Source organism: Crotalus tigris, unplaced genomic scaffold (genome assembly GCF_016545835.1).
Source record: "Crotalus tigris isolate CLP2741 ecotype Arizona unplaced genomic scaffold, ASM1654583v1 scf7180000019244.426175, whole genome shotgun sequence".
NCBI classification, from domain to species: Eukaryota; Metazoa; Chordata; class Lepidosauria; order Squamata; family Viperidae; genus Crotalus; species Crotalus tigris.
The window spans coordinates 117429-145266 of NW_024097452.1; the positions used below are offsets into that span (position 1 = coordinate 117429).

At 37.0% G+C, this 27838-nt stretch overlaps 1 protein-coding gene across 3 annotated transcripts; it reads left to right on the forward strand.

Moving 5' to 3' along the window:
* The first annotated feature begins 32 nt into the window (after positions 1–32).
* ARSJ (arylsulfatase family member J) lies at positions 33–26302 on the forward strand. 3 transcript variants are annotated; one of them, XR_005558866.1, is made up of 3 exons: positions 33–937; positions 17787–19248; positions 25409–26302. XR_005558866.1 is itself a non-coding variant. In XM_039361288.1 (2 exons), exons 1-2 carry the CDS (start codon positions 630–632, stop codon positions 19168–19170), a joined length of 1692 nt encoding a protein of 563 aa, XP_039217222.1. In that variant the 5' UTR covers positions 34–629; the 3' UTR covers positions 19171–20246. The 3 variants fall into 3 exon arrangements, 1 of the variants encoding a protein (XP_039217222.1); XR_005558867.1 differs by having other exon boundaries at positions 25412–26302; XM_039361288.1 differs by lacking the exon at positions 25409–26302 and having other exon boundaries at positions 34–937; positions 17787–20246.
* Positions 26303–27838: the final 1536 nt, after the last annotated feature.

A 27838-nucleotide genomic window follows, 5' to 3' on the forward strand; every position in this document is an offset into this window, starting at 1 on the left:
TCGGTTGGCCTTTCCTCGCCAAGGGCGGGGCGGGAGCGAGGCGGACGGGCGGAGGGGGAAAGGAAACGAAGCGGGAGTTATTCGCCGGCGCTCCGGTTGGCAGCGAAGACCTGGCGGGTCTTCCCTTAGCTCTCTTGAGAAGGAGAGAAGCCTCATTTGGCTGGAAGCGATTCTTCCCTGGAGAAATCCGGGAAGTCGAACCGAGCGAGCTTAGCGGGTGCGCGCGGGAGTTTTCCCCGAGTCTGTCCCGCCAGTTGTGGGACCGGGGCAGGAGGCGAGCTCCCGGTTTGCCTGCAGCGAGCGGGCATGAGCTCCGCTGCAGCCTTCCCAGGTTGTTGAGGCCAGGTTAAGATGAAGCAGGGAGCGGTCAGTATTGGCGGCTGAAAGCTGCCGAGCGCGCCGTCGATGGCTGGAGATCGCCGGGACCACCTCGACTCCTCCTCTCCCGTCCCACCCTGGACACTCCCGAGTCTTGGCCGGGTGACGTCTGCCATGGGCTCGCCCTCCCTCCAACCCTTCCTCTTTGGAAAGACTTCTTGAGTCCTAATTTCTCTTTCCGCCGCAGGAAGCTTCTCTCCTAGGGAAGTGGAAGGGACGAGCGACGCTGAACCCGGCTCTGCCGAGGGAAAATGCGAGCCGGGTGGTTGCTGGCCGGTTTCTCCGTGCTCAGCCTCCTCACTCAAGGCTACCTGGCTGGGGCGACGGCAGAAGACTCCGAGGGACCGAACGGGACGGCCAAGTTGGAAGAAGACTCCCCTTTCCAGCCCCACCTCATCTTCATTCTGGCGGACGACCAGGGCTTCAGAGACGTTGGTTATCACGGTTCAGAGATCCGGACTCCTACTCTGGATAAACTAGCCGCGGAAGGAGTTAAGCTAGAGAATTACTATGTCCAACCAATGTGCACCCCGTCCAGAAGTCAGTTCATCACTGGGAGGTAGGTGATATGGGTGTGTGTGTGATCATTAACTTGATCTCAGTGACCTTGTCTGAAAAAAAAGATGTTTATTTTATTTAATGAATAGATTAGTCTTTTTTTAAAAAATAGTTTAGTGTGCTTATGTCCTCTTTTATTTCCCAAGTGGTCTTTGACAACACCACACAAATTTGACAATATTCTAAAATATCAGTTTAGCACAATTCTAAATATGACTGCTCAGAATTAAGTCTCATTGAATTTAGTGGGTGGACTTACTTCCAGTAAACTGAGAATCTTATTTTGCTGATGAGAGAATCTTATGAGGTCATTTTCTTTTTAAAGCATCACAACTCCACATTGTTTATTACAGACTAACATATTACACCTGGAAATGGGGACTTATTGGAAGCCCAAATCAACACCTGTACTTTATTAAATCCATTCTTAAAATTACTGATTTCATAATATTTTGAATATAATAATTGTGAATATAATAATAATAAAATAATAAAAAATATCAAACTAAACAATCCATACTATCAAAAAAGAAAGGAATGAAATGAAACAGGAAAAAAAACCTACCTTATAAATTAAACTCACAATCATTAGCTTATGATAATCTTAATGGAAAATATTATTGTATCATATCATAAAACCTATGCCAAAGAAGGACATATCACTTCATTCTTTGATAAGCATGAAATAGATAAGTTACACATTTTCAAAGGCAGTCTTTACTATCTGGAATAATATCACTTTTCCAATTTTTCAGTGGTACAATCATACTTCCTCATGGACAGTTATTCCAGAACTGTGGTATATAATTGAATATCACATTAATATCTTTAATATTTTATTTAAAAAATTTCCCCATAAACCACTTACGTACATAAAGTACAATTCCTCCCAAAGTGTCGAAAGATTCACAGGATCTTTCTTATTAATCAGCTGGTATAAATACCATTTAAATGTGTTTAAATACCAATACCATTTAAACATGTTTAAGAACATGAATCTATTAATGAGACAGTATTGGAGATTTCAATTCTTTAGCCCAGGAGTCTCCAAACTTGGCAATTTTAACATTTGTGGACTCCCAGAATAGGAAAGCATCACATATGCTTCTGAAACAGCCAACATTTCTGGTCAGAATGAGCCATTAAATTTGTTTAAGTTGAAAATATGGCCACTGTTGTGAATTCAGATGACCCAATTCTCTTTAAAGTCAGGAAAAGTTGCTATCCTGGCTTCCACCCATATTTTCCAATAAATATTTATCATCTATTTTTAAAGTAGAATTTTTCCGAAGAGTTAAATTCATGATCAGAATCCAGTTTACACCACAATATAGCCCAAAGATTTCTCCCAGCCTGTAGTCTTGGAAATAAGACTCTTTCCTACTAGATGTTCTAAGAACTTATATCATGATTGCTGAAGCTATAAATAATAATTTTCCAACAAAGGCCATAAAGCATTATGATGCATTAAATTTTGATTTACATATTTATGACTGATATAATTTCAGTACAATGATATTTTTGCAAATCAGATAAATTAAACCATCTTTCCTCAAATTTTAAGTAGTTCAGCTAATGAAAGCCTTGGGGGATTACCATCCCAAATAAATTTCCTAAATAATGTATCAACCTGAAAATTTTTTTGCTATTAATACTGGGATACTTCTAAGATCATAAATCAAATAAGGGACAATATACATTTTAATAAAATTACTGTTACTCTCAGACACAATGGAATTTTAATACATCTATTTATACTTAATAATTTTTTTTTAAAGTTTCAACATATTTTTACCTATTTAGAAATCTTTTGGGGGAATATGCCATCCCAATTAATGAATATAATCAGTGGAAATCACAAAACTCAGATCTTTATACTCTTTACATACTGCAATGATATGCTGAGCAGGGGTCTTCAAACTTGGCCCTTTTATGATTTGTCGACTTCAACTCCCAGAATTCCTCAGCCAGCGTGCCTGGTTGAGGAATTCTGGGAGTTGAAGTCCATAAGTCATAAAAGGGCCAAGTTTAAAGACCCCTGTGCTAGAGAAGCAGTTCTCAACCTTCCTAATGCCGCGACCCCGCAACCGGTCGTAAGTCGAGGACTACCTGTATTTCCTTGCCCAGGAGTGCCACACATGCGTGGTGCTGCCCCCTGCGCAGGCTGAGGCGTAGCTGGCAAGCGGCAGAGACAGCGCAGACCGACCACCGGCTGGGCCACCAGCTGGCCCAGCCCAAGGCAGGTAAGGCAACCACCGGGCCCCAATATCAAAAGCCAATAGAATAAGCCAATAGAATAAGAGGGAGTAGCACAGCTAAAGAAAAGGGGGGAAAATGGTGGATAGCCTTGTTTGGCGACCCCCGTGAAATGGTCGTTTGATCCCAAATGGGGTCGCGACCCACAGGTTGAGAACCGCTGCGCTAGAGCATAATGGAAGTAAGCAAGATTTATCCCAGTTAATTTTATAGCCAGAAAGTTTTCTAAAACACTGTGTTACCTATATAAATTATCCTGTGTATTTATTGCAAAATATCATTGGGCTATAAAAATAATATCCCACCAAAGCAAAACCCACATTGCCCAAAGGTTCCCATATAATCCTAGCTAAAGAATCAAGGATTAAATTGGAAAGCAAGGGTGGAGTGGCAGCCTGCCAGATACCGCACTGTTGTGGTTTCTGATACTGTAATGTACCATGGCAAATAATACATCTTAATCCAATAAACAAAATCCCTTAGAAACCCAGCAAAACTAATTACTTGCTTCGAAATTTTAATCTGAACTAAATTGAAGGGCTTTTCTGAAACTATAGATATTAGCAGTGCTTTTTTTGAAAAAAAAAAAAGTGCGGGAATTCACACGTCATACAACCCGCTTTGCCTACCCTACAAGGTTCCATCCAAAAAAGGTGCCGGAACTCTGTTCTGGGTGTTCTATGACAAAAAAAGCCCTGAAATCCTTTCTGTCTTCAGCTATATCTAATCAATCAATTAATAAATATAAATTGCCTGTGGGAGGGAATTTTCTGAAGAATGGTAACGTGTAAATAGAATAGAAACATACAGTAAAAGAATGTAGCCTTGGTGTGTCCAGCTCACACAAGTCATATCACAATATGCCTGTGACAATCCACAGACATGTTTCTTTTTTATTAAGATATTTTTTTAAAGATAGTTAACAGTACAAGGGAGAGAAATAACTTGAGATCTATTATTTAATTAATATGTATGCTTATATCATCTGTTACCTCTGCGTATGTATGCCTGCATCATTTCCTTTCCTTTCTGAAATATATAAATATCAGGACATCTGTTTGCAGTGACTTTCACTATTCTTTTGGTAGACCCTCTCCTGTACATACTGTCAAAAACCCACTATAATGATCCTTGATTGTTTGCCTGGGTTCTGCATTTAATGTTTGTTTATTTTTTTTTAAACCTTGACTGGGAGAGTTGATTGCCTTCTGAAACCACCTAACCAATAAAGTAGTTAAAATCATACTGTTCACATTAATTAATGAAATAGACCTATCACTTATGTATAACTTAATATCTTTACATGGTTTTAAAATCATGTAAAATCAGTCTTACCATAGAACAATAGCATCATTCTTGACCTGATTTTATTTATCCTGTCTGTCTTCCTGGGAAGACATAAATCAGGGCCTTTGCACCATGAGGTTTTCACCTGTAAAATTAAAGTTTCAAGTGGATGAATGAAAGCTAAGATCGTTTCATTTGTCATCTTAAAATCTTAACTCCTTTTTGTGGCATTATTTATGGATTATCTAATCAGAAATGTGTCAGCTGAAAGATATACAATTTTGCCAAATTTCAAATCCAATAAAACTTGATACGGGGGAGCATATCAAAATACTGTTTTAACATACTTGCCATTCTTTTCCTCAGGTTAAGTTCATTCCATAATGCTTCTGGTTCTCTATCAACGAGGTTCAGGATTTCAAAGCAATTCCTGATGTTCTCCTTGAATTTCTGAAAAAGTACCTTTAGGTTTATTTCTAAAGTATTTCATTTTGAACCAAATTCAAGGGTCATGTTTACTCTTAAAATAATACATCATTGGAGATGAATTTATTAACTTTAATTTCTGATGATATTTTAAGTTGTAGAACATCTCCAAAGAGACTTTGCTTGAACAAGAGTCTGTAAGCATCTTCTAAAAATGTTTAAATATGCTTACTATCAAAATGTTATCTTCTATATAAACATCTATTTATTTGCTTACATATATTAAAAGTAGTTCTGGTCTCAGTTGTAGAGAAAAAATATCAAAGTTTGACTACTTTTCTGTGATGTTCTCAGATCTTTGAAGAATGCTAGAGGGCATGCTTAAATATTCTCTTCATGTAATTAATATTACTGCCAGTCTTACACATAAATCTGTTGGAGTTTCTAATGCTTTCAATGTCATATACTACAACTTCAAATGTTTATTAGATTTATTACTAAGAAATGTATGCCCATATAATTGTTAAAATTATAGCTGTAGATATCATCTATAGCAGCGGTTCTCAACCTTTGTGTGACGGCGACCCCCGTCACATGGACGCGACACGCCGCTCCCATGCGCGACGGCACCCCCATGCGCGACGGCACCCCCATGTGCGACGCGCATGCGCGGCGCCACCCCGAGGGGGAAAAATGGCGGATCGCGTTGTTTGGCGACCCCCGTAAAATGGTCGTTCGACCCCAAATGGGGTCGCGACCCATAGGTTGAGAACCGCTGATCTATAGTCTGAAGGAGCTGCCTACTGATGTGTGTGTGTGTGTGTGTGTGTGTGTGTGTATAAAGGAAGTTTTCTTTATTAAGAGTCATTTAAATTTCTCATTCCTTGCCTACGTTTCTCCACCATAGTCTTAACTATCTGGATTAATGCCATGTCAGTGAGTTCTCTTTACAGCATTGTGCTTAAGTTCACCTTACCTGATTTCTCTTCATTTATTGAAATTTACAGATGGAACAAATATATAAATTATATAGATTTATTAGCAGAGATAAATTTAGATGTATAACAGTTGAGAAAGTCACTTAATGATACAAAAAGATTTAAGAATAATTATCTAAGAGCATAAAATCTATTGTAGTCATTGGATAACAAAGTAAGAAAAAAATTGAGAAAATGGATGTTTCTTATATGGGATCTCTGTATCAGAATTGTGCGATTTAATGGTTCATGAGGTAGCGAAATGTAAATGGTTCTTGAAATGTCAGCAAATATTCATAACTGTAGTATTCAAAGCAAACAGAAAATCCAGAATTTTAGTCAAAAGAAGTTAATGGAAATAAAATGATAGATGGACTCCAACATAAATCAATACAAAACCAATAAACGCTCCTGATTTTAGCCATAAACAATGTTAAATTATTGGTGAGTTATTGGAGGCATTTAAATTGGTTGATTGATTGATTGATTGATTGATTATGCTCCATCAAGTCAGTATCAGTTCTTAGTGATAAAAAAGGTAAATTTTTATCAAGGAGGATGTGTTCCCAATATGATAGTTCAGGTCTTCCAATAATGCACCAGTCACTATTGTAATTGAGGTCATCTTGCTGCTGATTGTCCTCCCTATTTCTTTTTTTTTACTTTTTCCAAGGTTTATAGACTTCTCTAAGGGGAGAAGTCTTCTCATATTATATCCAAAACATAATTTTCAGACTGGCTATTTGTACCTGAAGTGAGAACTCTGGGTTGAATTGTTTGAGGATTTTTTTCCCTTTGACTGTCCACGATATTCTCTGGAGTCTTCTTGAACACCAAATTTCAAAAGTGTCAATGCTCTTTTTATTCTGCTTCTTCAAAGTCCAACTTTTGCCAGTATAGACCATTGCCTACATGACTATTATTTGTAGGTATCGACACATCTCAGCATCTCGGTATCTTTTCCAAAGCTTTCAGGTCTGCTCTATCAAATAGTAGTTTGTGGTGTATTTTTGACTGCTGGTTCCTTTACTGTTGATAGTTAATCCTAAAAGGCAATAAATACCCCTCCCCCATACACTTTTACTGTCTCCATTGTTGCTGTCTCTGTTGTAATTAGTTTGATATTTATATTTAATCTACTCCCACTTTTTCAATGTACTCCATGACTTTTTCTACTACTGTATTTCTCAAGAATGTTCATTTTATAGCACTTGGCAGAACACATTTTTCTCTGCTGGAACTATACAATATTATGTCAAATGACAATTGTTTAATGCAAGATATGTGTTCACTTTCACATAACTTCCAAAATAGCTACAATGTAGTACCCTTTGTAAGAATACTTCTGCTTACTTATAGCAAGAACATGTCATCACTACCTTTTTTTGGTCAGATGAAAAGTCTAGCTTGATCATTTAATTTATTATGAATAATGGACATTCAAATTTTTTTACAACAACATGCAATATAGTAGACATTCCACCCATTCTTCAGTTCCTAAGAAGTGTCAGTCATACTTGTAATGTTACAATGGGTCCTTCCAATTCCTCTTATTTCTTTGTACTGTAGATGGGTGTCTTATAGTATAACCATGAATGGAACACTTGACAAAGTTTATTGGTTCTTCAGCAGTTGAACATAAGGAGTCCTAATCAATTTCATATTAAAATGCCCTTTCAAGATATATTTTCCTCTTCAATTTATAAGTCTTCTAAACCTGTCCTCTATCATTTTGTCATTTTGTTTTCAGTTCCATTCCTGATCACTGAATAACTCAAAATAGCTTTAGTTATCTTACCAATGTTCTCTTTTTCCTGACAGTTTTCTTTTATTATGAATACCGCAGAATATTGACTAGACTAGACCAGTTTAGTAATCTTATCTTGACAGTCTTTTTAATTGACTGAGAGCCTGACATTTCAAAGGTCTTCATAAAGCAGAAATCTGAGTCACAGATACTGTATCTTATATTCAGATATGTTTATATAATAAGTAGTTTTGCTGGACTTGGCTTGTTATACACGAGGAAAGTTCCATTAAACAGGGTGGAACATGTCCATTTTATAGCACCAGAGCCATTTAAGCTTACCATTGAACTCCTTTCTTTCTATACTTGTGAACTTTCCACCATATGAAGCAAATTGTATTGCATAGAAGAGAACCAGATGTGTGTTGGATTATGAGCCAAAGATAATGTGCTTTTGGGATATAGTATATTTAAAATATAGTGCTTTATTTCAGTAGATTTTTACTTTAAAAGGCTAGAAGATGTGTTAAATACAATTTCAATATTCCATTCCATTAAAAAAAAATTCTATGAGCCAAAAAAACCCCAAGACCTACTGGTAATATGTCAAAAAACAGGGAGATTAAAAAAATACAAAATACATTGTGATAATAAGCTCTGTTTTACAACTTGGGTACAAAAAGATATTTTTTCAACATACAATATCTGTTATGTATATCTCTCAATAGAATGGGAGAATAATTGGGAAGCATTTGTTCTCCGTCTTTCCTCTGTCTACAACAAAAGTAAAGCAATGTTTTGGGGGAGATAATGATGGCAGTTGTGTCATGACACACACATGGGCTGATTCCACCATTCTCAGGTAGGAACCCCTCTTATAATTTCCAACAGAATCTTGGGGCTCCCAGCAACCCTGGGAAAGTTGAGTGGATTCGTTCTGCATACACACACACACACACACACACACACACACACACACACGATGATTTATTACATTGCTTTGGGGCCTGGAGAGAGACAGATATCTCATCTAGATCCATATCATGAATGTACCTACATGAACTCCTCGTTTTGAATGTGTGATCATGTAGGCTTCATCTATTCCCACCTTTTCTGCTTATTTTTCAACCATGGTGCTGAAGGGCTGTATGCATTGATACAGTCATAGAGGTGATACCTCAAGAAACACCATTTTTCCAAGGATTCATATTGATATCAGGAGAAACATAAATTTGTTAACCTGACAGTAATAATTCTGACCATTCAAAAGTACTGGAAAGGAATATATCAAAATATTCAGGGAATTGCGAAAATAAAATTTCAGTTTAAAACACTTTGTAACCATTTATTACAAATGATTCATGAGAGTATGAATGAAAAATATCACAATTTATTGAAATAAATGCTGACAGCAGAAAGAAAGTGGCACAATACTGAAAAAACAAGAATCTTGCCAATTATATGATATTGAGGCAAAATTGGAGAATAGGAGGCAATGGTGAAACTGGCGGTATATATTTATAACTGAAGTCTAACCAAATTCAAGCAGGAATGACTCCCTTTTAGACAACATATTACAGAGCAAGGCAAGCTAAAACATATAAACATAGCTTTTGAAGATAAGAAAGAAATTAACGAACAACTAAAAGACTTCAATAGATATAAACACCATCTGTACAAGTTTAAAGAAAGTATAATATCTAAGTAACAACTGATGGTAGTGAAAAATAAAAGGAAGAGGGTGAAAATATTATTCATTTATTTAATTTCTGTAAGTGCTCATCTCAACAATTGACTGTGGATGGTACCCATAAGACATTAAAACAATTAAAACAAGTATAAAATAAATATAAATGACACCAAGTAAAACTCTTATCAATAATAAGGCTATGAAACAGGGCCCTTAACACAGAGATGTTGAATATTACTTTTTTACAATGTCTTTTTTTATTATACTATATCTTTTTACATCTCTATTTTTTATTTCCCACTTCACTACAATATTTAAGCAATAATAGCACTAATAAAAGGCTTTTTTATTTTTATTGTTTTAGAAAACTTATGAAGCCCTTGGTGCTCTCTGAGCTTTGTTGTTTGCTTGCAGATATTTCATTACCTGGCTAAGTAATATCATCAGTGCAACACTGATGAAGTTTGTTAGTTCAACCCTGAGCTTTATATATACTGCCCTATTGAAAGAAAAGAGAGCAGAACTCTATGTACAAAGAGCTCAAAGCTGCAAAGGTGATTTTTTTTTCCATATGCATCTCCTTGCCTCCATCTTCATTCCTGAAATATTCTATTTTATTCTCCATTCGCAAGGGAAGTAGTTCTGTGCAAAAGCTGCTCTTTCTTAGCAAATATTGTATGTGTGTGTTTGAGAGTGCTTTATCTTGGGAAATTCTCCCACTTTGCTATGGCAGGAAACTAAAAAAGAAAATCTTGTCCTTTCTTTCTTTCTTTCTTTCTTTCTTTCTTTCTTTCTTTCTTTCTTTCTTTTCTTTTTCTTCCTACAACTAAACATTGTATAAAAGGAATCACTTTTAAGATGCTGTCCGCAGCCTTTTCCTTGCCACTCTCTTTGAACTACTGCTTGGTTGATTCTGTCACTCAGACTTTCTGAACTCCTTCTGTCACTGAGATGAATGTGCTAAAATCATAGATTGTCTGCTTATTATCTGATTGCTTGGAATACCACTACTTCAAATATTATTTCAAATATTGTATCAATTGCCAACTATAATTTTATTTTTGACTTCTAAAACATGTCATCAAATTTAATAACCTAAAGAGATAAACAGGATCACCAACATGATCGCCAGCGTCTGATAATGGATATTGGCACAAGAAGAAGAAAAAGAAAGACATGAAAGTCCCAAAAGAATTGGCACTACAAAATATTCTAGTTCAGTGATGGAAATCTTTTGGGCTCAGGATGTCAAAAATTCAGAAAATGCCTAACTTGACTCTGTAGGTGTGTCAACCGAACAAAATAGAAGCAATTATCTATCTCTTATGGGACTTCCAGAGGGCCTGAAGGCCATGTGAGAGCACATCTGATATTCACAGCCTCCAAACATCACATGAAACAGGGCATGTTGTCAAGAATAGTTGTTGTTAGGTCTTACTGAATACTGGCATGTCACCTAAAGTTTAATGGTGTGTCTCCTTTAACAGGCGTGTCATAAATTCACCATCAGTGTTCTAGATAGTAGAGCTACTGGGGCTTTATATTAATTCCTTTTTGCTAGCACCATCTTTGTCAGATGTCTGGAAACCTTATTTATCAGACTCTTTCTTAACTTTCTTCCTGCCTTGGTTGTGTAGAACTATGTGAAACAAAGTGCTTAGAACTCAAGTTTCTCCTTGCTTGATTCTCTATCCAAGAACATCATTCTTGTTGGAAGAGCTTAAGAGCTCATTTAATTTGCTTTGGCAACTGGCTCTGGAAGTGTTCTATCATACTGAATATTCTATAGTGGTATCTGAATTGATTTCTTTCAACCATCAATCTTTGCTAACAGTGCAAAACTATTTTATGCAGCTTTTTTTTTTTTTTTTTTTTACTAATGCTAAGAGTGGAGTTAGCAGTTCTGCAGCATGAGCTTTATTTTTTGGACTCTTTCTTTTTTATGGGATTGCTGTTTGATGACTGTAGAGAATATAATGAGTCTTAACACAGATGACACAACTCAGGAAGGAGGAAGTTGACTCACTCTTGGTATCAAAAAATGCAATTCACAGAATATTTATGCACTGCTCAAAATGTGGAAAATAAAAGCTCACATAACTTATCAGAAAGCTGCCATGTCTATGTAAAATACAAATTTTTATTTATATCAGCTATACAGTGACCTCTGCAATGTCTCCATCACAATTTATGAATACATTTAATGAGAATTTACATTCTGTCTCATATAAAGTTATAGAGTATCTCAAATATATAGACAGCTGGACAGAGCTAAGTATAAATATTCTGCCTGGGAAAAATACATATAACACAAAGGTAAATTTTGTTTAATGACATCGGGAGAAAATGAGTAGGGAAAAAATTTAATTGAAGGCTAACTATGATGTCATTGAATTAAGAGGTGAGTATCTAATATTTATTAAATTAACATCTTTAGTATTACTATTGTTCTTTATTGTCCAGGGATACACAACTCTTGCTTACTGAAAGCACTTGCTTTTTTCTCCTTCTTAAGTGTAAAACTGAGAGTGGAGGGAACCTGAATAGACTTTTTAACTGATTTAGTAAAATGCCTGCCAAGTGATCTACTTGCTGAGTTGTTTGAGTATGGTGCCATAATAACAAACAACAGTAGCTAGTCTGAGAGAATAGAAGAAAATATAATTGCATTTGCAAAACTTGTTGCAGTCTTAAATTGGTTTGGATGTTTGGATATTAAAGCCAAAAACCATGTATCTATCTTTCAACTGCTAGAGTAGAAAATCTAGTTTCCAAAACAATTGCAACTCAAAGCAAATAAAAAAGGACTTTCCAATTAATTTAATCTGTTTACCTTGTCCCTCCAAGAAACAATCCTCAATATAATTTGAAGGAGTATATCAGTCTGTTTGGGTAATGTAAATGCATGCAAAACTGGGTCAGATGATTCAAGTACTTAGTCTTTAATGTTATGATACATTTCAGCTGACTTATTTTAATCCTTGTTCTATACTGATGTATTCAAATAGGCAACAGGTATTGCCAAAAAAGTCAGTTTACTTTCTCTTTCTCTCTCTCAAACAAACACACAAATATACATAAGTATATTTATTATTTTATTTATTAAAAAAATTATATGGCTGCACAACTCAAGGTGACTCCGGGAGGCTTACAAAAGTAAAACTCCCGTACAAAACCCAATATAAGATACTTTTAAAATTAATGTTGAGCTTGTTCTTGGAAATGAAGCTAATCTCCTCTGAGATAAAGTAATTTCATCTTGCACGCATACATGGTGTTTGGGACATTTGTGTTTTCAATAACAGAAAGCACCTTCTCTTATTATACCTGAAAATAAAAAAAAGATGTAAATCATAATCTTGTCTGCATATCATTTTTATTTTGGGATAATATTTTCCTAGCTAGGAATGCATCCTTACCCAGGAAATTGATTTCACAAATATTTCAAAAGCACATTGACCTAAATAGCTAATTCTACCACTGTTTCATGATCTGAATGAACCTGCCCACTCCCCATCTAGTATTTTCTATTGGATTGCAACTCTCATCAATTTCTGCTAGCATTAATTATACTAAAGTCCAGTTAGAAAATTCTGGACTGTAGAATAGTAGAGAATAGTTGTTTCATCAACAAAAGGCAAGAGATAACCCTTGGAAATAAGGCCTTTTCTTGTCTTTACAATTCTTTTTCCATGATCTTTGGAACAGTCTCCAACAACTCCAGGAATGACCAGGAAAAATATTGTCCCTGAATTTCTGGAGACTTGCAATTTGTCAGTGTTGACAGCACTAGATTAGATGGCTTGAGAATCTGACTTAGAAGGAATGATCTCCCAAATGTCTTTTTCATAGCTTTTCAATTTTTTTTATTTTCAATGTATCATGTTAACAATGATTTTATTTAAGGAAATAAATACTGGTTTCTTTTTATTTAAAAATGTTTTGTACTATTATGAATTTATTTGGTTGTTATATTGTTTTTTTTTAAATGGCAATGTATTTTTATAAAATGTAAACAACTGCCATACATAGGTCAGGACCTAGAAAGTCAGTACTGCTAGAACAATTTAAAATGCATAATGATCTGGAACAAATTAGGAAATAGGAGGTAAGAAACACCCCTGAACAAGATCATGTTGCCCAGGTAAGTTTCAAAATAAGAAACCTTTCAATATCTGTTCAGAAAGTGGCAGTGCTTTTTTTTGTCATAGAACGCACCAGAATGGAGTTCTGGCACTTTTTTTCAACAGATTTTCCAAGTTTTAAAAGTAACTTTTGAAAATTTGATGTTTGGTCCATGTGGACTTGAATCGCCCTGTCGAGTGTAGCAGGTCGGCGGCAAAATCATTAAAACGGTGCATGCGGACTGCTTGTGTGTTGAGTCCGATGCATGCGTACTTCGTCTGTGCTGGTTGTGATGGTGCTGCTCGGCTTGTGATTGGTTGTGTAGTAACGTGCTGAGTGCTTACTGCGGGTGGCGACCATTATGTTTTGTTACATAACTGACATGTGGGGGTGTGTACAGTAATTGACTACGTGCGAAAGGTAAATAATTTATTTTAAAAAATCGTTGGTGAATTGAAAATCTTTTTTAAATTTTTAGTGTAAAAGTGTGACCTCAAATTTAAAAATGAAAAAAAAAACTAATTACTTTTCAACCACCGGTCCTGCTAAGAACTGAATATATAATTTTTTAAATAAAAAATTAACAAGATGTGAGTTCTGGCACCTTTTTTCTTACAAAAAAAAGCACTGGAAAGTGGTAATTCACTGCAAGCAAAATTTTTCAACTTAATGCTACATTTGATAGGCCAGAATAAAAGTTTCTCCATCTAGTCTGAACAGTTTCTGATGAACATATATTGCAAATATTTCTTATAGTGCTAGTGGTTCTATAATAGAATACAGAGCTAATATAGAATTAGCTGAATGATAACTAATGATTAACTAGTATGAAAGGTTGTTTCATGCTAAATCACACAACCAATTTAGCCCAGGTTCAGCTGTTTTTTGACAGTGGCTTTCCAAAATTCTGCTATAATTGGCATTCACTGAACAACTTTCCCCAATTTGTTACTGGTCAGATGCACTGTCTACAGTTCCCATAATAGAAATTTAACTTAGCCATTTGCTGGAGGACGTAATGTTGTGGAATTTTATGTGCAATGGATAGACTTTTAAACAGATTTTTTAATCAATTTGTAGAATAAAGTCTTCTAGTCTTTAAAACTTTAATCTTGATAATATGTTGTTGTTTTTCCTGGAGGAGCACTGAGCAGTTTAAATATTTTAATGAAGCTACCCAAGGGAGATTTCAATAGAATATTCATACGTGCATATGATAATTACTTTTATTCTATCCATATTATGAAATTGTCACAAATAACATTTTTTTATTTGCAATATCTCCAGAGACCATTATTATTTTAAATGTCTAAAAGATTTTTAAAAATATTCTGATAACAGCTAACAGATAACAGCTAATGATATATAATATGTAATTCAGCAATGGGAAACATGCTTAATGAGATATTAAACTAGCTGGTGGAATAATCCTTGCAAATTAGAATAAATTCCCAAATTAGACACTCTCTCTGAAGAGTATTCCTTCAGAAGATTTGTGCCCAGGAGATACAGAACAGGAAAGAAAAACAGCAGCTGGCGTGATTAGGGCACGAGAACAAATGTTACAGTATTTGGGGTGGTCTTTAATTAAGGGAGAACAGTAAAAGTGTACAGGCACAGGTTTAAAACACAACCAACATCTTCCCTGGTCCAACACCTTAAAGCCACAGGACATGAAATTGACTTTAAAAATACCAGAACCATTGCCAAAAGTGAACATTTTAATAACAGAATAATCAGAGAAACCATCGAGATAGAAAAACGCCCACACAGCATGAACAAGCGAGATGATACCTCCCGCCTACCAGTCATTTGGAAACCCGCCCTTATTGACAAACGACTCCCTAAACACAAAAAATGATATCAGACCCACACTCACAAAAACCACACAGGATGTCACCACCACACATCCATGCAAAAAGCAAACCCAAAGCCACACCGATGATGAGGCACGACCACAAACCAGAAGCCAGACCACAGCTGCATCATTAGCCACTTTAAACCCCTCCAATCCATACATGAAGCAAACTGACACCTCCATGAAGATGAGGCACGACCACGAACGCGAAGCCAAAAAATAGCAAGGCAGCCCAAAATCTTAAACCCCCTGCAACTCAGACTAACCTGAGCACAACCAAACAGAACACTCCCCCAGCCAATCAGAGCACAGCCAACCCCCCAGCCAATCAGAGCACAGCCAACCCCCAGCCAATCAGAGCACAGCCAAGCCCCTAACCAATCAGAACACACCTCCACCCAATCAGAACACAGCCAAGCTCCCACCCAATCAGTTCATACCCCCACTGGCAGTTAAAAGGAAGAAACAGCTAAGACCACACATTGCTGCTCGAAGCACGAAGCTGAAAACACCAGCCTGAAGATGACGAATGGGACTTCGTCGAAACGTCGCCAAGACACTTCCAATTTTACGCGGGAGAAAACCCGAACAACCAAAGACCTACATACAAACACCTGCGAAAACCTCAGAAAACATACACACACACACACACACACACACACACACACACACACACACATAGATTCAATACAATACAGCTCTGAAATTCCAGGAAAGATGAAGAATATATTACAGCAGTCCTCTTAAGAGTGCTACAAGAATTCCTTTAACCTTTTCAAATATTTATTTTTGACAAATATGTTGTCTTATGTAAAAGGTATCAATTGAAAATAACAAGATTACACAAATGGACTTCAGGACAGCCTTAGAGGAAAGAAATAATAACAACATAAATGACTTTTCAAAGCAAGACAGTAGATTTAAATCACTGCTTCTGCAACTTTTTGAAAATGTGGACTATTAAATACATTCAGAAAATGTGGGCCCTACCTCCCGCTACTTTTATCTTTAAGAGCACGGACTTCAAGCTTTTCAGTGAATGAGATAATTGTGTTTGTATATTTCTTCCATTTTCAAAATGTTATTCAGCCATTCATTTTGCTTCTGTGACTTGTTTGAAATAATTTCACTTGTTTTTTTTTAAGTTTTTCCTTGTATCATTGTATTGTCACCTCTTTTTCGAAAGCCTTTCATTTTTCTATGTATTCTCCCTTGACTTTTCCCTTTACATTATGCAATCAAAATATTTAACCTTTAGCTTCATTATTAATGCTTCTAGTGAGCATTCTAGTATTGAACAATTGGTCTTTCTAGCAGTCCAACCTGATCTCAGACATTTTCTCCACCATCGCAATTCAAAAGCATTGTTTTACATTTTGTGTAACTTGTAACCAAAAATGTAATTGCTACAATGTCATCTGGGTGACATAGTGCTTATTCCATACACAATAAACTTGAGGATTCCTTGCATATGTTCCATATATTAGTTGGAATGATAACTGGGCTGTTTTTGATTAAAGATATAATGTATATTTATGCATGTGAATAATTAAAAATTGTGGAAGTTTTTTTTTTAAAAAAATCTAAACATTCCAAGCTTCTTTTTATAGTTTTTTTTTTGGCTGTGGTATTTGTACAAGTAGCTCATAAGTAAGCATATTCTTTCTCAGATTGCTTTGCTGGGGTTGGATGGACAGGAAGATCTGCTTTTATTTAAAGTTCTCATGCTACAGGAAATGGGTCTTAGCATGACAAGTCAGCATCAAATTCCATCCAGCTTTCCTTTCTAGTGTTCATATAGGTCCCTGTCTTCTGTAATATAGTTTTTTGTGTATTTGAAGATCCAATAATTATTTAGACTAATAAATGAAGTCACGGGGATTATTTCTTTCAATCCACCCAGTAAACAAAATGGTCTTTATGGATTACTATTATTTAAAGTATTACAAAAAATGTAAAAACTGTAATAAATAAATAAAAACAATAACATGCAGGTACAATTTTTAGCGTAGGAAACAAAATGGCCACTATTCCAGTTAGATCTTAAAATCTTAAAACCATATTGATTTTAAAACTGTAAAAATGCCTGAGAAAAGAGAACTGGCTTTGCCTGGTGTCTGAAAGACATTATGCCAAGCATACCATCTTAGAGAAAGCACTCTATTGGTGAGGTTCCATAACTGAGAAAGTCTTGTATCCACCCTCCATATGTCACTTGGCAAAGAGTCCTCAGAGGATAAAGAAGGAATACCTTTCTTGACTAAAGTGTTTCAACAAGAATGACTTTTCATACAACATATCCAAAATCTCAGATCTGGAACCTAGTATTTAGCTTGAGAACCATAAGGAATGTATGTGGGCTTGCTTCCAGGTAAAGATGGATAGATCTGTGCTCCAAGCTCCATTGTGCATTCCATCCTATGTATGATACCTATTTACATTGTATCTCCTTTATCTAAGGTGTATTTTCTTTCTTTCTTTCAGGTATCAAATCCATACAGGTCTTCAGCATTCTGTCATACGGCCCACCCAGCCAAACTGCCTGCCTTTGGACAATGTTACACTACCTCACAAACTGAAAGAAGCAGGTTATTCAACCCACATGATTGGCAAATGGCACTTGGGCTTTTATCGCAAAGAATGTATGCCAACTCAACGGGGGTTTGATACCTTTTTTGGCTCTCTTTTGGGTAGTGGTGATTATTACACTCATTACAAATGTGACAGCCCTAGAATGTGTGGCTATGACTTATATGAAAATGACAATGTTGCTTGGGATCACGACAATGGAATGTATTCTACACAGATGTACACTCAAAGAGTGGAACAAATCTTAGCTTCCCATAACCCTAGAGAACCTATATTCTTATACCTTGCATACCAAGCTGTTCACTCACCACTTCAGGCCCCGGGCAAGTATTATGAACATTATAGATCAATTAATAATATCAATCGGCGCAGATACGCTGCTATGCTGGCATGCTTGGATGAAGCTATCAACAATGTGACCCATGCATTAAAGCGATATGGTTATTATAGCAACAGTGTTATAATTTACTCCTCAGACAATGGAGGCCAGCCAACAGCTGGTGGAAATAACTGGCCTCTCAGAGGAAGCAAGGGTACTTACTGGGAGGGAGGGATTCGAGCCATTGGCTTTGTTCATAGCCCTTTACTTAAAATAAAGGGAAGTATATGCAAGGAGCTTATACATATAACTGACTGGTTTCCAACACTTATTACCTTAGCAGAAGGGCAGATTGATGAAGATATACAACTGGATGGCTATGATGTGTGGGAGACCATCAGTGAAGGCAGGCGGTCTCCAAGAATAGATATTTTACACAATATTGATCCCATATACACAAAAGCCAAAAATGGTTCTTGGGCAGCTGGCTTTGGAATATGGAACACTGCCATTCAGTCAGCCATCCGTGTAAACCACTGGAAACTACTAACAGGAAATCCAGGATATGGTGACTGGGTCCCTCCTCAATCTTTTAGTAATGTTGGCCCCAATCGCTGGCACAATGAACGGGTTTCATGGACAGCTGGTAAAACTGTGTGGTTGTTCAATATCACGGCTGATCCTTATGAACGAGAGGATCTTTCTAGGAAATATCCAAGTATAGTCAAGCAGCTGCTGCGAAGGCTTTCCCAGTTCAATAAAACAGCCGTTCCTGTTCGCTACCCACCTAAAGACCCCAGGAGCAACCCAAATTTTAATGGAGGAGTGTGGGGCCCATGGTTTAAGGAGGATAAAAACAATAAGATATTAAATAAAAACAAACTGGGTAAAAAACAAAAAACCAAGAAGAAATCTAATAGGCAGCAAGGACATTCCTTGAATTGCCTTATAAATCAATGATTTCAGCTGGAGTTTTATGCTGCAATTCTTATCATACTTACCTTCATCAAAAGCATTATAGGCTGATTTCCAGCTAAGGTGTGTAGCCTCAGGATGTCATTGCTGACATGGAAGTGAAATGTTCTCCAATGTTTGTAATTGAAATAACACCAAAATGTCATTTTTGCATTCTTGCAGTTTTTGTTTAGGCTTTAATTGGAACAGAATAATCCATTTGTAAGATGTGGTAAACATCAACACCTATGCAGAGAATTATAAAGTCTTAAGGACAAGTAAGATGTTTTGCACTCATGACTAAATCAACCCCAATTTCTAGGACACTTGACTATAGGTTCTTGATCTCGGACCCATCTGCACATTTAATTAGATGCGTAAAATCTCCATTGGATTAAAGAAAATAGACCAAAATGAAAAAGATAAAAAGTTAAAAAGAGTTTGGGTTTATCTCCTAATTTTGATTGGATGAAGTAGATTCTGACATTGCTACCAAAGTAACTTAAGTTGTAAAAAGGCTGCTTTAGATTTTGCCTGGCTTTCAACTGGAAAATAATTTTTTTCTTTTCTAGAATGTGCCAGGCTATAATTCCTTCCAATAAAAATAAAATATGTACAAAACTTCTTATAAATGGTTATAATTACAAAAAGATATAAACTGAAATCCTGGATCAGATGATGGGTGCATGAGTACACTCAAATTACTACACTATCCACAAATAACTTGGCAAAGAATGGCAGTCATGTAATACACCAAGTACTGCTAAGGAATATCCTCTATGGAAACTGAATACATATGAGGTCTGAGATCACTATTAAAGAAATCTGACCATGTTTTCACTGAAATGTATGATTCAAGATTTAAATACAAGATTCTACTTGAATCTGTTAGACATTTAATTCAATAACCACACAGGCATCTAGTAATAACCACAACATAAAGAATAAAAAACTTACATTGTGATGTTACAATGTAACTCCAGCTTTTCATAGTTGGTATCCTTACATGTACGTCATGTGATTTGACTACATTATCACAACATATCATTTACCTTCATGTAGATGTGTCTTTTGTCATGGAGAAAATCTAAGTCAGGAGTCTTCAAACTTGGCCCTTTTATGACTTGTGGACTTCAATCCCAGAATTCCTCAGCCACGCTGGCTGAGGAATCTGGGAGTTGAAGTCCACAAGTCATAAAAGGGCCAAGTTTGAAGACCCCTGATCTAAGTGGTTGCTAAGAGTCAACACTGATTTGATAGACATTTTCCATTAATCTATATCTCTATTCAGTCATAAACTCTTAAGGGGCAAGCATCAAAATGCCAGCATTTTGTTCACCTATAAAACCGAATGAAAAACCTGTGAATTCAAGGTTTCACCCAAATAAATCCTTGAGATATTTAGATATATCTCTTTTAAGTCCCAAAGTAAAGTGATAGCACCATACTCCCTCCATTGTTTATCAAAGAATATATAGATAACTATTTATATATTTATTATTGATTTTTTGATCATTTTTCTTTCTACAGTTGTGAATATTTAAAATAGTTAAACTGTATTTATTTTAGATTTTTTTAAAAAAATCCTACTTTTATTATTTTTATAAATAACTCAAGGTGGCAGACATGCCTAATAGTCCTTCCTCCTCCTATTTTCCACGCACCAACAACTCTATGAAGCGAATTGGACTGAGAGAAAGCCACCCACCTGGCTTTCATGCCTAAGGCAAAACTAGAACTCACAGCCTCCTGACTTTCTAGCCTGGTACCTTAACCATTAGATCAAACTGGCCTATATTTAATAAAAATAAATAAATATTTATAATAATAATAGTAGTAGTAGTAAAGTTGGAAGGGACCTTGGAGGTCATCTAGTCCAACCCCCTGCTCAGGCAGGAAACCCTATACCATTTCGGACAAATGGCTGTCCAGTCTCTTCTTAAAAACCTCCAGTGTTGGAGCATTCACTGCTTCTGGAGGCAGGCTGTTCCACTGATTAATTGTTCTAACTGTCAGAAAGTTTCTCCTTAGTTCTAGGTTGCTTCTCTCCTTGATTAATTTCCATCCGTTGCTTCTTGTCCTGCCTTCAGGTGCCTTGGAAAATAGCTTGACTCCCACTTTGTGGCAGCCCTTGAGATATTGGAACACTGCTATCATGTCCCCCCTCGTCTTTCTCTTCATTAAACTAGACATACCCAATTCCTTATATGTTTTAGCCTCCAGTCCCCTAATCATCTTTGTTGTTCTTCTCTGTACTCTTTCTAGAGTCTCAACTTCTTTTTTACATCGCGGTGACCAAAACTGGATGCAGCATTCCAAGTGTGGCCTTACCAAGGCATTGTAAAGTGGTATTAACATTTCACGTGATCTTGATTCTATCCCTCTGTTAATGCAGCCTAGCACTGTGTTGGCCTTTTTGGCAGCTGCAGCACACTGCTGGCTCATATTTAGGTGATTGTCTACTAGGATTCCAAGGTCCCTCTCACAGTTACTACTATTGAGCAAGGTACCCCCTATGCCACAGGTCGGCAACCTGCGGCTCCGGAGCCGCATGCGGCTCTTTGGGCCTTCCCCTGTGGCTCCCAGCCTCCTCTGCCTTTGCAGAGAGAGACAGAGACAGAGAGAGGCAATTGCGCTTCCCTGCTTCTCTCTCTGTGTGTGTGTGTGTTTGTGTTTTTTTGTGTGTGTGTGTATGTGTAAAAGAGAGTGCACTCACAGTATTCTCCGAGGAGCTGAAAAGCTTACTGGGCGGAGCTCCTCCCTTTGCTGCGTCTCTGCATGAAGCAGGAAGGGCAGGAGAGAGCTAGCTAGCCCAGCTAGGCTGACTCAGGAATTCTGGGAGTTGAAGTCCATGAGTCATAAAAGAGACGAGGTTGCTTGTTGGACAACAGCTTGAAGCTTGCCAGGTGAGCAGCAGATAGGAGGGGGGGAGAAAGAGAAAGAGAGGGAGAGAGGGAGGGAGAGAGAGAGAGAGAAAGAAAGAGAGCGGGCGGGGGAGGGAAGAGGAGTGGCAGACCAAGGGCAGATAGGGAGGGAGGGAGAGAGAGACAGAGAGAGAAAGAGACTCTTTTTACATCTAAAATGAAGATAACACTGCATATATCCTTTTTTTACCTGTGTGTGTGTGTGTGTGTGTGTGTGTATACACATACATACATACACATATATATATACACACACACATACACACACACACACAAACACACACACACCTATAATAAAGGTAAAAAAGGATATATGCAGTGTTATCTTCATTTTAGATATCAAAAGGGTTTTGCGGCTCCCAGTGTTTTGTTTTTGGTGGGAAACGGGTCCAAGTGGCTCTTTAAGTGTTTTGGGTTGCCTACTCCTGCCCTATGCTATACCTGTGCATTTGGCTTTTCTTGCCTAAATGTAGAACCTTGCTTTTTTCACCAATGAATTTCATTTTGTTAGATAGCACCCAATGTTCAAGTCTGTCCAGATCCTTCTGTATCTTAAGCCTGTCTTCTGGAGTGTTGGCTTTTCCTGCCAGCTTGGTGTCATCTGCAAATTTGATGAGTTCCCCATCTATCCCCTCGTCCAAATCATTGATATAAGTATTGAAGAGCATTGGGCCCAGAACAGAGCCCTGGGGCACCACACTACACACTTCCCTCCACGTAGATGCGGTTCCATTGAGGACCATACACTGAGTACGGCCGGTCAGCCAGCTACGGATCCATCTGGTGGTGGTGCTTTCTACCTCACATTTTTCTATCTTGTCAAGTAGTAGGTTGTGATCTACTTTATCAAATGCCTTACTGAAGTCCAAGTAAATTATGTCCACAGCATTCCTCTGATCCACTAATTTTGTCACTTGGTCAAAGAATGCAATAAGGTTTGTCTGGCATGATCTGTTTTTGACAAACCCATGTTGGCTTTTAGTAATGACTTTGTTTGCATCTAGGTGTTCGCTGATTCGTTGTTTGATTATCTTTTCCAGGATCTTCCCAGGTATTGAGGTCAGGCTGACATTTCTGTAATTTCCTGGGTCCTTTTTCCTTCCTTTTTTGTAGATAGGAACTACATCGGCTCTTTTCCAGTCCTCTGGAGTTCCCCTGTGCTCCAGGATCTTTGAAAAATATAGTTCAGTGGTTCTGAGATCACATCTGCCAGTTCCTTGAGAACCTTGGGGTATAATCAATCTGGTCCTGGCGATTTGAACTCGTCTAGGCTGGACAGGTGCTCACTTACCATTTTTTTGCCTATCTTAACTTGCGTTTCTATTCTGTTTTTTATGGCACTGTTTTCGATAGGTTGGTCTGTTTCCCTTTGTGTAAAGACAGATGCAAAAAAGGAGTTAAATAGTTCTGCTTTCTCCCTGTTGCTTGTCACCTTCTTGCCACTTTCACCCACTAATGGACCAATCATTTCCTTCATTTTTTTCTTGTTTTTTACATGTTGAAAGAAGCTTTTTTTGTTATCTTTGACTTTGGTCGCAAGCCTTAGTTCATTTTGAGCCTTGGCTTTCCTCACTTCATCTTTGGAGGCTTGGGCTATTTGCTGATATTATGACTTAGTTATGTGCCCTTCTTTCTACTTTCTAGTTCTTTTTACCTTTCAATTTGTCAGAGAGTTCTTTATGCAGCCATGCTGGTTTCTTTTGAGAGCTGTTATTTTTCCTTTTTGTTGGTATTGTGCTAGACTGGGCTTTTATTATCTAATTTTTCAAAATTTCCCAAGCTTCTTGAGTTGTTTTCCCCTGGAGGATTCTCATCCATGGAATCCTTCCCAAGCCCTCTCTAAGTTTATTGAAATTAGCTCTCTTGAAGTCCAAGACTCTAGTTTGACTGTGTTCTATTGCTTGTGCTTCCATAATGTTGAGGCAACATTGCTAGTCCAACATTGTTTTAAAAATAGAAATATATCATAAATTGCATATATAATGCACTATAATGTAACATTTACAATGACATAAAAATAGTTTGGATATATATATATATATGCATCCTAGAGTACAAGCAGTGAACATAGTCATTTTAGACTGAGCTAGGACAAGATATAGGAAATACAGGTAATAGCAGAGAAAAGATTTTATGTTGACTTTTGACTATAAATCAATAAACATTTTAATCTGAGGGGAAAGGAAAAAAAGGGCATATAAACTGGATACAAAGTTGGGCTGGATTATACTACCAAATAGATTTGTCTGATAAATGGTATGATCTAATAAAATGAGTGTAATGGAAATTTAGGGTAACATGGAGGATCAAAAAGGTCATAGTAAAACTGATAAAAGGAGCAGAACAAATCCGAGTCTCCCTTTAAACAAACCTTCCTAATGAATTCTATCAGAAGAGGGAAACAGCCAAGGGTAGCAAGGCAATTAAAATAATCAGTTCATCACACCATTCAGCTTCTCTTTTTAGCTTTGAAAAACTGCAAGGGTGTTTGAAGATCTTACAAAGCCAAAATTTTCATTAACTCTCCTACACCCTTTAAAATCACTCTTGGCTGATTTGAAGAGGCTGTTTCCCAGCAGTTTCAATAAATCTCATAGATTCAACATAAGCCAAGAAAGCCTGCAGCTAGGAGATCTTTATACTAGTTTTATAGTCATCATGTGAATTCATTTGGCAGAATTTAGCCACAAATATATCTTACTAACATATAAGGGAATTGCTTGTATCTAAGGGCAGTGGCTAAAAGCTAAACTCTCATGAACCAATATGCAATCCAGATCCAAGCTTTCTTGGTACTTCTTTATGTCTTGCTGGTTTTCAATATCTTAGAATTGATTTGGAGAGTTGGGAATGAGAGACTATGCTTCAGTGGTTCTCCTTTCCCAGGTTCAGTTCTATTTGGTGCTGGGAAGGAAATAGTAAGTCTTTGCTTTGTGGGATATTTCACAGTTGTCACTTACCCTGCTGTTTGTTAACATCTACAAATAGCTGCTGTACATGATCACTGACCAGCATGAGATCAGGTAACAATATGCTAAGTGATACAAACCTGTACATGTCTAATTGTGCAAATCCTATTCTGGATCAGTGACTGGGTGCGATTGGGGTCTAGAATTGGGGGAAATTATTTAGATGTAACTCTAACATAACTAGATGACTCTGGATTTAGGGATTCTTCATTTTTAGGGTCTGTCCAGCTTACTGGCATGCAATTTTGATTTCCTACCTAGACTTCTACTGTGAGCAAATGGCAGCTGCGGCTGGAAAAACTCTTCCACAGGTTTATCTCATGTACTAATTGCACTCTTTTCCTGTATCAGAAGATCCTACTTCAAGACAGACTATATGAGGTTGCCCTTCCTGGTTCAGGATGCAGAAGTATGAGCAGTTACAGCAAGCCTTGCCATTTAGATTTCACTTGCCATTCAAAGTGCTGATTGTTATCTAAAAAAGCCCTTGATGGGTTAGGCTCTGTATATTACAGGGTAACCTTTCTCCAATTGTTTCCACCTGTCCTACAAGAATTGGCAGGGTCAGCATACTCCAGCTCCCATCAAGACAACATCATCCTAATGAACCTTGGATATGTACCTTCTCTATAAACTTCTATTCCTGGACCAGCATTATCCCATTGTCCATACAGTCTTTATTCTGAAGAAAGTTTTTAAAAAATTGTAACGTTTTTGATATTCTTTGTATACTACCTTAAAGGATTTGCAAAGTGGCCAAACAAACAAAAAGAAATAGACAAGACTCCCAAATATTAAAAAGGTAGGTTTGCTTTTCTAATTGCTGCCATCAGCCTACTGCAGAACCAGAATGCCTACTGAGAGCTAAGCTCCATCCCATCAGTTTCTAACCCGTTATGGAGCTAATTCTCAAATATGTTCTGATGTTAAAGGAGCTCACCAAGATAAGCCTGAATGAAGAGTTGTATAGTTTGCAAAAATAAGAAAAGGGAGAGGGGAGAAGCATGACATAATTAATTGTGTGTCACGAGTCCAAATATTTTGGCTTGTACTTTATGGGTGGTTAGTTTTATACTCCATTGCTATTCCTAAGAGAATGCTGCTTCATGTAGCCGTAAATCAGAAAGATCTGTGAAAAAAACTTACTTAGGTGCAACTCTTCACTATGTGCTTATCTCCCTTGTCAAGATAATGACAGGACTGTGTAACCAATTACTTTATTTTCTTGGGAAAAAGAAAAAGCTATGTGAATATATTGTATATATCTATTAAAATAGTTTATTTTTATGAAAATGTATACTCTGTTATGGCATTGACTTTCCAAATTAAAAAAAAAATGTTGAGATGGCTTTATAAAATATAGTAAAAAAACAGCCAGAAAAGCAGAAAATCTACATAGCTCCAATCGTTTTGTTGTAGCTGCTCCGCTACTCCAGAACGTAGTCCTGAAAGAGAAGAAAATGCCCTTAGTCATGGAAGAATAACCTACCCATGACTGAAGTCTTTTGGCAGGAGAAATGTTAACAAGTGTATGAAATGTGCAATTACATGTACTGGTGGTAGTACAAGTTAGTAGTTGCTACTAACTGCCTGGTGTGCATCTTATACATTTTGCACAAAAGTTGCTTGCGTTAATTATAGAAATCCACACATATGTTCTCTCTCGCTCTCTCTACACATACACACACACACACACACACACACACACACACACACAAACGTGCACACTCATACATGAATACAAATGAAATCTGTTGAAGAGAAACAATTGGCACAGCCTTCCCTAATAATGGGGAGGGTTTCTGGACTACATAGTCTCAATATTGAAAGGTATGAGAGCAGAAAACACCAATCTGTTATGGCCATAGGGAGTAGGGATGAAAGTGGGAGAGACCCTATACTATACTAGGATTTCCATTTTTATAAAATCATGACGCTATTGTTCCTGTTGACACATTGTTAAATCACTTATTCAGACAGATGCAATTATGTATGAGCAATGATATGAATGAATAACTAGAAAAATGTTCACAGAAAAGACTGAAATTAACCATGATCAGACTAGAAGACCTCCAAGGTCTCTTCCAACTCTGTTATTCTAGTCTGTTTTAACAAGAATCCATGCACACGGAAGAGTCTCCATAAACAGGGCATACGTATTCAGGGGGCCACAAAGACAAGAGGCAGTCTTCCCAATACAGGACTCTTAGATGCATTGGATCTGCATGATCCAGAAATCCTAGCCAATGTGGCTTGGAACTAATTGTTTTACTGAAAACCAACTGTCCGCAGTTACAAATGCATATATGAGAGGGATGAAAATACAATTTAAAACTGAATTTAAACTATACATTTTAGTACCAGCTCATTTGAAATATGATTTTTTCTTTTACAAGGAAAATAAAGAGCTTCACTTAAAAAGACAGAATTGTCCTCTTGAGAATCAGACTAAGAGGATTGAGATGCAACCATCATAAATATGAGTCAGTTGCCAAGCATCCAAATTTTGATCACGTGACCACAGGGATGCCACAATGGTCCTAGTGTGAAAGATGTCATAAGTCACTTTTTACAGTGCTGTTATAATTTTGAATGGTCACTAAACAAATTATTGTAAGTTGAGGACTACCTATATTGGCCAAAACCTTTCACACAAAGGTATCAATTTCCCCTAGGCTGAGACTCCTGTCCTAAATGTACCACATAAAACTTTGATTTACAGACTCCATATATACTGTTGCTAAGCACACACACACACACGCACACGTGCAGTGTACAGTT